This window comes from Corvus brachyrhynchos, unplaced genomic scaffold, assembly GCF_000691975.1.
Source record: "Corvus brachyrhynchos isolate BGI_N302 unplaced genomic scaffold, ASM69197v1 scaffold331, whole genome shotgun sequence".
NCBI classification, from domain to species: Eukaryota; Metazoa; Chordata; class Aves; order Passeriformes; family Corvidae; genus Corvus; species Corvus brachyrhynchos.
In genome coordinates, this window is record NW_008237229.1 from 4,228,933 (window position 1) to 4,241,468 (window position 12,536).

Genomic DNA, 12,536 nt, shown 5'->3' on the forward strand with positions numbered 1-12,536 from the left:
CTCTTTCCCGAAATTAGCAGGATTTTAGGAACTTCATGAGATGTATGCACAACATATATATTACACTAGACAATACTTGATTTTAGATAAAAGGCTGAGAAGCCCCTCACTACAAGAAAGACACTGAAGTGCATCCAAAGAAGGGCAATGAAGCTGGTGAAGAGTCTGGAACATAAGTCTGATAAGGAGTGGCTGAGGGAGCTGAGGGTGTTTAGCCTGGAGAAGAGAAGGCTGAGGGGGGACCTCATCATTCTTGACAACTATCTCAAAGGAGGTTGTAGTGAGGTGCAATTCAGTAGCTCCTCCCAAATAACAAGCGATAGAACAAGAGGAAGTGGCCTCAAGTTGTGTAAGATAAGGTCATAAAGAAAATTTTTTTTTACCAAAGGGATTGTTAAGCATTGGAGCAGCTTGCCCAGGGAACTGGTTAAGTCACCACTGAAAACATGAAATAAAAGTCACTAAGCAAAACAGAAACGGCAAGGTATCCAAATATGTCTAAGATCACCTTTTCATGAGGTTATTGCATCTGCTTTCAGTTAAAAGTTGTTTGTGTATCTAGCTGATTCTGTTTCAGAAATGAAACAAATGCAAATTGCTCATATGTGTATCTGTCTTGCAGGATACATTACAGAACATAAAGAGGAATCATTTAACAACACAATTAATATCAGTTTTGCTAAACTGACCCTACAGATTTTTTTCTAAACTTTAATAACATGTCAATATTTTTTTTTAATTATATCTTTATTTAACTGTCAGAAAAATGTAATTTTTTTCCTTTCATTTACCTTGCACCTTTAAATCAGAAAGGAAATTTCACCTACATTAACTTAAGAGGTCCTAAAGCAATGATATAAACATCTAGCTGTTTAAAACTATACCTTTAATTTACACATTTCTCAAGGGAAATTTTTCAAAGGGTACTATGAGTCTGTTGCTATGCAGAGCCAACTGAGCTAAATGCAGATAAAGCTGATTGCTGGCAAACACTCACAACAAAGATACTAAGATGTGGCTATTGTCAGAAAAGGATGGAATACAAATAGGTAAATTTCTACATGCTGAAATCAACAGGATCATTCATTACATAAGATTTGCAATGTACCCTAGAGTGACTGAGAGATACAGACATACATTCAAGCGACAGCAGCTTCAAAAAACCCTAGCATATCAACAAAGCCAGGGCACCTTCATGTAGACTCGCTCTTTTATTTCAGCAAATAGAAGGAAATTTATCTTAGCCTGGCCTGCAAATAAGGAGGGTCATGAAGGTTAGCAATTAGGCTGAGGAATAGATGAGAACTACATCCATACTTTTAAAGATCTGATTATGTGACTGGTTTAATCATGACTAACTGATAGTATTCTGTCTGTAATATGCAGTTTCTCATGTCAACTCAATTTTGCTGGGCAAAAATGCAGTCCATTTTTTAAGATGAAACAATTCTTTTTTACAGAAGCTTTTCTTTCAAATGTGTCACCAAAGGATGCTGGCAGTTCAGAAACCATCAATAGTGAATCTATACCCAGCAGGTAAAGCTGCCTCTTGTCATTGAAAAGCATCCTTTGATATCAACAGTTTTGTTACAGAGATGCATTAGTTAACAGCTATTTTGTTGCAAATGAACACAGCTTGGGAATACAAAAGAATAGCACTGTTTTGAAGAAAAAGATCAATATATATTTACAAACAAAACTTCCTTTTAACTTCACTTTCCATCAGTACTCACATGGTAATTTGAAACAGACAATATTCAGCTAATCACTTAAAGCGAATAATAAAGTCTATTATTCAGGCGTGATTTGTTAGCTCATTATGATCTAAATACTCCAACAGACATTTTAAAGTATGTTCTCTTCAGCAACGTAACATTTTGTTTCTCCTGTTTCTCAGTTCATTTCTGTGTACCTATATCCCTCACTACCTTTGAGATTATGTTTCTTGAAATCAAGTGGCAGCTGTAGGATGCAATTTATAAAGAGAACAGACTCAAAGATCCTGAAACACAACAAAAGGTTCAAGCAAATGCAACAAAATAAACATTTCAAAGATTCAGAAAACATAGGAAAAAAGTCTATTTCTAGGCAAGCTGTAGGATGGAAACCGAAGAAGGTAAAAAAAAAAAAAAAAAAAAAAAAAAGCCAAAGAAAATGTAAGCAACTAGTCTCTTAGAAAATCAATTAAAAGTGAAAATATTAATGGCTTTCACAGATACACGTGTACATTTATTTTCTCTGACAGCCTGACTTTTATCATGCTCCTGGTATTAGTTTTCTCTCAGCTTTGTACATAGCATTTATTCACTTTGAACATCCTTTCAGAAAATAGCTGAAGACAAATATTGTCAAAGAATTTGCAATAAACAGCAACATTCTTTTTACACAACACGTTGTTGTTCCTATCATAACAGGCATTTTCCACATAACTTTCTCGAAATACAAAGTTAGATTCAAGATTCAGAAGGTTAAAAAAAAAAATTACTTGTGTGAGTAATGACACGACCTAGGATGAGCTACAAAGCATAAGCACCTGCTGCCTGCCAACTGCAAAACCATTCAGCAGCCACTAAAAGAGAAGGCACAGGGCTAACACCCTCCAGAAAAAAACCCCATTATGTCTGCTTGACAGTTAAATATCACTTCAAAAATACTTAAAAACATGCAAACCTTTTCTTTATAACCAAAAGCTGAATTTCACAGGAAAGATAGAATCAGGTCTTATTCTTGCTCCTGTAAGTTATATCCCAAACATAATCTGCAAAATTAAATTAACAAAAAACAGTTAAACCTGCAAAACTCAGCTGCAGAACACTAGAACTGCACCTCCTGTGGGTTACAGGTCTTTGCAGCAGTAAGGAGTCTGAACTACCTGTGCCTCTGGATCTGATAGATGCTACCCGTGACAGCCCACATTCAGCAAAAGATATCCAGAGGGCTTCATTTATTTGACTTGATTACATGTCTTTAAAAAGAAAAATAAACACACGAGAACATTCATGGTTGCTGCAACTTGCTTACCTACTTACATTTAAGAATGGTTTCTATGCCAAATATCTGTCTCTGAAAAAACTCCTGTGTATAGTTCAGGAACTAGAAGAGGACTACTCTAAAAACAAAGTTTGCAAACAGTGTTTATAGACTAAGAGATTTCAAATGTAAGGATTGCACCAGCTGTCCAGTTCCCAAAAAACTGGGTGAGAAATCACCTCTTCTGTTCTAGGAATATAGCTATTTTGTGGTCTTTCACTTAATACCAAATGTACTTACTGTGCATTCCAGGGCAGACAGAACCAGGTCTTGCTATCAGTACTTTCTGAAAGATAACAGCAGTTTCCATATTCAAAACAAACAAGAATAGCAGGATTTTAAAATTATAGATACGTACACTTGACCACATCACAAAGTTTTGTGGTATCTGAAGTGGTGAAATAATACGGAAAGAAAAAGAGGATAACACAAACGTATTGCTTTACTAACAATAGTTTTATTTTATGCAGGATGTTTCAGAAAATTTTGTTTTGACAGTGTATACACTGGAATTGCCCAGACACAGATATCTACTCAAATGTAAGACCATACACATTTAAATCCAAATTCATCCTACTTCATCAGAGGCCTGTTAGTGGGGATCTAAATTAAGGGTTTTACCACTCCTGGCTTTTGAGTATTTAAAAAGGTAGCTGCAGTGTCTGATTTACCTTTGAGGGCAACACTCATTTTCCATTGATTCTAAGGTGACAAGACTCCTTATTTAGGTGTGAAAGTTAAATTACCTAATGTGGCATAGATTAATTCAGGTCATGTTCTTAAAACTCCACAATACCTTTCTCAGTAAAGGCGGTAAACAAAGTGTTGAATTTATACCACCATAAATGAAGAGGCTTTCAGAAATTATTCTGAGTGAATGAGATCAGACTGTCTTTGTTCTCCTCCATCACATATAACTCTCAGCACATTGCCTTCTCAAAAGATGTATAGTTTAATTTAAAACAGCATCATTTCAGCAACATGAAACAGCACTTTCCCATTATTAAGTATTTTCTGAGACAGCACAAGATTATCCATTCAAATCCTTTACGAGAATAGTGTTGATCACATAGCAGCAAATTTCTTCTCACTAAAGAAAATCAAGGTCCTGACATTTGAAAATTGGGCTTTGTAGATTATTTTGAATATGTGTTTGTTTCTATACCTCCTTTTATGGGCTTATAAATTTATCAGACAGCCTATAAGGTAGTTTTGATTAGAGTTACAGAGCAATTTATATTTTTTACACTATTAAGATACATTTCCTTTTGTCATTAAATAACAAGAAGAGTAATCTTTAATGACCATTTCAGGTATTTAATTCCTGTCATTTCTTCTGTTTTGGAATATTCGGGCTAACTAGTTGATAATAGTTTTATGATAGCAGAGGACAGTATTTTGTTCCTGTCGAAATCAATGGCACAACATTCACTGAGGTCACCAAGACATCATTCTATTTATGGTCCAAATAAGTGGTTCTGATAATCTTACCATTTACAGATTTGATCCATAATTCCTAGTCCATATTCCACAGTGAAATATGATATTCAAGACTGTAAGCCTCCAGACAGACTCTTCACTTGGAAAACAGCCCATTCATCATGAGAGTTAAGCAAATCAGGTTTCAGTCTGAACCAAATCTAAAAAGGAGTACAGCGGAAGGAATGAAGGCTTATGGTGCCCTGACCATAGAACTGTTAAGATACAGTACTTATCCTCTTGAAGAAAATTTATATGCAAGTAAAAAGAAATAATTTTGATAAATTACTAAGTCACCTAAACAAGTATCACAGTTTCTAATCACAAAATATTCCAACATATGGAACCCAACATATGGTCTTCTTGCAAAAGGGGTAATTTTTGTAACTTACAGAAATATTGATAACATGTTTTCATCCTTAATCTTGAACTGTGCACTACAAATGTTTTCAGGAAAGGCAGTATTATATTCCAGTTAGTGTATGTTTATGTTCATCAAATAAATAGTGTCTCCAATACTAATAATTGACTGTAGGATGGACAGGAGTTTGCTACCAGTTATACCATTATGTTTGAAAAGCAAATGAAACCATTTTTACAGTTTAAAAAAATTCTTATCCATGGCTGAAGCTTTACAAATCAGTTAACAATAACTTTATAAAATCTGAAAAGCGATTTTTGTTTGAATTGCATTCTAGCACTAACAGAATAGTATGACACTGTCAAATGAGTTGTGCCAGAGGATCTTGTACAGATATTAAACTCTGGATCTGTCAAATTAACTGTTCAAACATAAATATGATGAGGACTGAATGCCAGCTGCGTGCAAAAAGGGTGAAGGAACCAATCTGACCATGATACTGAGAACCATCTCCACAGACATTGCTCTTGGAAAAAGCCTACTGGGAGCAATAGAGGCATTTAGATGTGCTCAGAGACTATAGATTTATCCCATTTGATAGAACTCTGAATGCCAAGACCTATGTGCATCTCCCCAGGGCCAATGTCACTTACTTACAAAGTAAATAACTGAAATGTGTTCCTTGGTGTTTATTTTTCTTATGCTTCCAAATACGATTTAGAGATAAGCATTTAAATAAAGCCTGCCTTTTTAATACACCAGAATCTTAGCTGTATCATAATTGGACAGTTCAAACTACAATATAGTACAAATAATTATCAACATTTAACAGAGGGAGAAAAAGGAAGAAAAGTTAAGAAAATAAAGTACTGAGACTAGTTTTCATGAGTGTATTTATGAAAGTGTAAATGGAAGTGTCAGAACACTTTTCAATACAACGGACCTAAACAGACATGTTTTTCAAAAAGGTCAAACAATTCTCAAAGTTTATTGACAGTCTTAAACATTATTATAGAGAGAAAGGGGAGCTTAATGTCTGTATCTATGTAGTGACTATTCTTCTGAATTCAAATAATAGAAGAGAATTTTAAGAATAACTCTGTATACCCACAAAATCCTACCTTCAGCTGCCCTAAAACATCTGACAGAGAAAAGCCTTTTTATTTGTTCTGATACTAGACTGTAAATCCTGGGAATAGAAAGTAAATGCTGAAATTTATTCTGTCAAGAACAAACTGTACAGACATCAATACTTTCTTTTAACATACAATCAAAAATGGCTTCAGAGGGAAGTCAATTTAAAGGAATGATACTTGGAAAGAAAACTTTCACTAATATGTCAATGCATATTAATTTGTTTAATATTTCCTTTAACATGGCACTCCACCTAGCCAAGGGTGAAACAAAGGTCTGAAGGGGAAAATACGGCTGCTGCTAGTAAATGACAGGTAATTTACTGTGAGTGAGACCACAAATTATCAATAGCTTTGTCATGGTAGAGGCCTGTTTGGCATACTAATGACTGTCTGAGAAAGAGGTACTTTTATCTAGGTTGCAATGAGATATCTCAAGGATATGAAATGTAGATATGGGAGGGACAAAACAGCTGGGTAAAACAGGGACACAATGGTAAGATTGGAAGAAAACAGAACTCCTTTATATTAAAATTCAGCAAGGGTATCTGTAATCTCTATGAAGAAACTCACTGCACTTTTGACATTGCCCAATGCTTACCACCCAAATAAATAACAATTACACGCATATTTCAATATAATAAGCTCTGATTCCAGCTCCCACAAACCAACTGAAGCATATTTCAACACAATTCCACTTGTAATAAAAAACAGACGGTAAAGGAAATAGATGTCTCTTTGTGATCTGATATACACATCTGCAGACATTTACAAAATGCATGCATTTCCAGAGAATGCTGAGCAAGTTGAACTGGGAAATGGGAATTTTTTTTCTTAATGGGCATGCGCAAACAAAGAGTGTGACTCAAGAAGAAAATAAGCTGTGACAAAGATACAACTATCTTATCAGGCCTATCTGTTTTCAAATAAACATCATATTACAGCACCATGTTAAAGAAACACCAATCACGATAAAAATCAGACCACCTTGGAAATAGGTTGCTGCAGGGAAACATCACTCAAATGTGAGGTGGCTGAAGGTCAGGTGATTTTCAAATCTCTCCCCTCTCTGACAGAAGACCTGAGGTTAGCAATGGCTGTCCTTCAGAAATTCATTATACAGACAAGCAAAACATCCCACAGCAACACTGGGCTAGAGATTTACTGAGGCCTTCTAAATCTCAGATTGCATTTTATGCAGACATCAACAATAAGCCATTGCCAATGGCATGACATAGTTGCACTGGTCCCAGGGAAATTATGCACAAAAATCAGCACAGAAATGTGTTACATCAAAGAAAGATGGAAGAGTCTCACTCAGAAAAAGAAAACCCTTCCAGAACCTCTAAGACAAGAGGTACAGAATAAAACAGTTCAAGAAGTCAATATGTTAACAACCTTCAAAATTAGGTTATGTTGAAGGAGGTCAAAACTACACAAGTTTAACTGCTCATTTGAGGGATTTTGCTAGTTTCTTAGATTTCATCCCATTTCTTTTTCTCCAGATAACTTACTTCAGGCTCACAAAGGGTACCACTTTGTCAGGAGTGGAGAATTAAGACTTCTATTTTGTCTAATGTCAAACCCCAATTTAAGTACCACATCTCTGACATGCAGGAAACATATCCTAGAACTAGATTTATTATCCGAGTCCATTCCAGTCCTGGGCCTGTCTGCTCAAATTGTAAATAAGAAACTAGATTCACTCAAATGTTCTGTTCCCTCCCACTAAGGGGATGCTGAACAGCCCTAAATCTCAGCTTATGTTTACTTTTGCACCACTATAGTAACCACTGAGACATCAACAGAATGCATCAGAAAACCTGTCCAAGGGGGCCAATAATCACCATTGGGAACAGGACCAGTTTGACAAGTATAATTTCATATAAACCATCATACAATCATCAGATGGTAAATACTTTCTGGAACTAACCATTTGGGCTGGAGTCAAACTGGTGAGCTGGAGGTGAAAAGCTCTCTGTTCTACTACGAATCCCCTGAGCTATAGAGGCCCCAGCTGGTACTGCTGCAAAGGTTCGTATAGCTTTTTTTGAAAGGCCGCAAAAGTAGTTACAATATATTTTTAAAGAAAAACAAATCAAAACAAACAAAAAAAAACCTTCCACAGTTTCAAGAGCAGTTACATTTTTCTTAAAATAATCTCTCTGAAAGTAGCAGACTGTACACATTTTACAAGAATAAACAAACTTCTCTAGTATTTATCCACAAATTGGGAGTCAGAGATCATTAGTGCAAATTTCTGCTGACCAGCAGCATTTATTCTATAAACTTTGGGTATCCTAAGTGGTCCATCAGTGAACAACAGATATCTTCAATCTGTCTAATCTCTTCATGGGGCATGTTTTGTTTCCAGGCATGAATGCTACTTGGTGAAATTTCCCCTTCATAAGGAAGATAGAAAAGACTGGTGGAGGTGGCAAATAATATTTGGTTTAAGCTAGCAGGAGGAAGAGGAATACCAAGAAAGGCAAAAATAGTTTCAGCCGTCTTCTGAGGAAAGCTCACAATATCTTCAAACTTGACCAGCTGATAATTTGTTGGCAGCAAGTCCCTGTTTATTCTCATTGCTGCTGCTGTGTTTGCTAGCCATAAATAAGACAACACAGAAATAGCATTTGAATTAGAATTTGAAATTTCTTTTCTTAGTGATTCAAACTCAGAGGCATAGCCTTCATTCAAACTACATTTTTCTTTACCATTCTCCGCTTGAAACATCTCAGCCAAGTGTTGTGGAATATTTTTCAAGGAGTAAAGGCTTGGCTTATTTTTGTACAACATTGAATAGATCCATGCCCGTGGGTCCCTCACTACATATAATGCTCTCATTGATGGTCCTAAGATTCCCTGAAAGAAGGGAAGCTTTAATGTCCAGCTCCCACTGCTTAAACTAAGCACAGGTCGTGCATTGGGATAATAGACGAGATGTCTTCTCAGTTCCCTTATATATTCAGCATCTTTTTCTTGACTCCCTCTTGCCCTGCTTCTTTGCTCTGACAGGGATTCTCTCTTTTTGGACCTTTTCTTTTTGCTTAATGCAGGATGCTGAGCAATTTTACTTCTGCTAGCTTCATATAAATGAATGTTTTGCAAATGCAACTTTGTGTCTCGAACTAGAGACTGAAGCCACCCTTGGATAAGACGAAAATTACCTTTCTGGACATCAGAAACCTTCCATTCACATGGATCTACAAAAGAATCAATTTCAAATTCAGTCTCAGGAATTTCAAGATAGGGTGTAGGTATCCTGATGTATAAAAAGTCACTGGTATTGAAAAACAGCTGTTTTAAAATTTCTGCACCAGAAGTGGGAAGTGAAGTAATGATAACATCTGGCAAAACAATGGGGTTTCCTTCTAATTGTCTGGCTTTATTGCCTTTATCACGTTCTAGCCTTGTCATGTCACTGCTCCACTTTGCACAGATAGGCTGAGTACACATGCTCCACACATCCACCAATTCAGTGAGCCACAATGTGACAACCAGTATCAGGATCCAACGCAACATTTTACCGAAGGATATGTAAAACCGCCACTGAAAAGCCAGTATGACCAAACTGACACCCAAAATTAACCCTGCAATTATGTTCACTTTGAATCCAAAAGGAAAAACTACCCTTTTATTTTTCATCTCTCTTTTTACAGATTCAGTACCAAGACCAAACTTGGTCACTTTATTTTCATGAACTACTTTAGCAAAACCACCAAATCCCAAGTAATCAAACCTTGCCTTTAAATTCTGATACTCAGTCACAACAGAGATGGTATTTTCAGTGCTGTTGACACTGAGGGAAATCTGAAATCCAGATTTTGCATTATCCATGAGTCTACAGTTAGAGACATTGACATACGGGCCATAGAAAAGGTAAACAATCCTTGTAAGCATGCTTTTCATTGGAAAGGTAACATTTACAAACTGAGTCCATCGCTTTTTGAATTCAGCAGCTTGTTCAGCCTCCTGTATCCTAGCAACAGGACTACTCCCATGATGATCAAACCAAAACATCTTGTAGTGGGCATCCCACACATCCATCATAGCTCCATTGTACTTGTTCTTAAACTTATAGGGTATGTATTTAAAATCAATGTCAAGATTATGAAAAAAGGCACTGACTGAATTAACAGGAGAGTCTTCCTCCTTCTCGATATGGTCAACTACTAACAATGTCTGAGAATTTAAGAGCAGCAAAATGCGATACACACTTTTCAGTTTCATTGCTGACGTGTAAGCAGATACCGCCTCACCACTCACAAACATCATGTCACCAGCCTGGGAGGCTGTTATAATTTCTCCAGTTGAGTCTCCAACCTCGTCACCAATCCACTTCAGCCACTGGGCACACTCTCCAAGCTGTCCTTCCCAAGGCTGGTTGCACTGGCTTGTAGGAGATGGAGCAAAGACCAAGACATTGTTCAGGTGGCTCAGTTTCGGTCCATAAAGAGCCTCAGATACAAACACCTGACCATTGGGAGCAAAAGTGAAGGAGTTCTGATCAGGATGTTCATGTCCCGGATTGAAACTTCTCCACCCATCAATCCATCTATAGGGCTGAAAGTGAACGATATCATAGACAGCACGTCCACCGAGTTTTCCAGACTTGAAGGATACAAAGGTGTTTGTCTGACTGTTTGGCAACCCAGCCCCGTAAGTAACAACTCCCCAGTTAGGAAACACATGCATTTTAGCAGTACCATAGTCAGGAGGGGGATGAGGAGTGATTTCAGCAGCATACCATATAAATTCAGTATGTAATGTGCTCCACCTCTGTGCAGTGGATGGCACCATTGGCCCGTCCTTGGGTCTGTGTTTTCTAATTTGCTGTGCCAGCCAGTTACCAGCTCCATTCTTCATGATGAACTTATCCAAGAAAACCAGTTGGCTCTCAGGACCATAAAACCAGTTGTAATTAGAATCTGCAACACCCACAGTCCTCTGGAAGCCTGGCAATAGGGTGGCATAGTAAAACCAGAAGTGCATTTTCAGCCAGTTATTCTCCAAGTTGTTAATACCGAAGTGGCGTTGGGCCAGGAAAACATACTGGGTTACTGACTTGGCTGTGTAACTCCCGTAAGCTACTCCCTCATCCAGAGACCCATCTACAATATGATTGAGCAGAAACATTGTTTTCTCCATCATATCAACAACAGTGTGTTTCCAAATATTTGCCTGAGATCCTTTGTCCACTCCTGCAACTAAAGCCCCAATAAGCAAAGCAAGCATATTGGTTGCCTGGTGATTATGGAGAAGCTGCTTTCCCCAGGAACGAACCTTGGAGTACTCATACATTTCCTCACTTACAGACCATATCTTCTCCAGGTATTTTTGCCTTCTCTCATTTTCCAGTGAATTATACAAGAAGTCAAAAGCAGTGGCAAATCCTGTTAGGGAGTGACCAAGTGGCACCTCATCTCCAGGTGCATTCTCAACCAACCAGTTTTTGTAGCCAGCCATTCTATCCATATATTCTAGGGCAAAATCAAATGCAGCTTTATCTTCGGGGCACAGCAAACAGTAGAATGCTAGAGGTGGCAGGTTGTTACCATAAATCTCATTCCACTTAGCTGCAAAATCAACGTGCTTGGGTGGAGGTAGGTAGTATAAAGGATTGGACAGCATAACCATCACCGCACTTCTGATGGCTCTGAAGAGATGCAAATGGCTTGTACGAGCCTTCTGCCTCAGTGCCTGAACATCCTGAGCATCAAAATACAAGCTTGGATGAAGAACTGTTCTTTTCAGCTTCTGCTCAGCACTAAAACCTTCAAGTTGCTGGTTTTTATATTGATCTACATTTTCTATGAACGTCACCCAATCAGAGTAATTGCTTACAGATTCTTCAAAAGTGAAGACATCAAACATCATTAATGCTAGAAATAAAGTATGCCCTGTGAACATCAGAGCCATGATCCATTAGGCAGCTCCTCTTCCCCAGACATACATTTCTTCACAAAACACAGTGTTCAGATATCAAACTTTCATCCAGTTAGTAAAAAAAATAGTATTTTAAGGCATATTTTTAGGAGAAAAGACTTATTGTATACTGTGCATTACACAACAAAGGCTCAGATTACTTATAATCTGAGATACATTGAAACAACAAGGCTCTTGAAAAGTTAAATCTCAGGTGCCTTGTCTGTTCACACTTTTCTCAAACACAGCACTACAAGCATAAACACTAAGATCAGGGGAAAAGTAAAAGCTCTAAGATGTGCATATAAAGCACAGGTCGACAATGCACAGTAACAGACTGAAACACTGTCTCTTGGTAACTTGAAAAGCATGATCTGAAAAGAGAATTGGAGTCATATATTTGCTTTTTAAAAAGGCTTTCAAGCAGGTCAAATTCCACTTTTAGAGCTGATGAAAACTCCACTGATCACAAAATGATATAACTTATTCAAAACAATGTGTTATATTTGATAATATAGAGAATATACAGCACTTGGAAAATAGACTCCAAAATTGAAGCTATTGTCTTCAGTCTTTGCCTTTTCTTGATTTCCTTACGCACTCTT

General features: G+C 37.2%; 1 protein-coding gene across 1 annotated transcript in view; it reads right to left on the reverse strand.

Moving 5' to 3' along the window:
• Nucleotides 1-3,467: 3,467 nt before the first annotated feature.
• DSEL (dermatan sulfate epimerase-like) overlaps nt 3,468-12,536 on the reverse strand; it is a 9,478-nt gene continuing 409 nt past the window's right edge. Inside the window, exon 1 of the mRNA XM_017729484.1 lies at nt 3,468-12,536. This exon is cut by the window's right edge and continues 409 nt beyond it. Coding sequence (XP_017584973.1) covers nt 8,281-11,925 — 3,645 coding nt within the window. The 5' untranslated portion in view covers nt 11,926-12,536 and the 3' untranslated portion in view covers nt 3,468-8,280.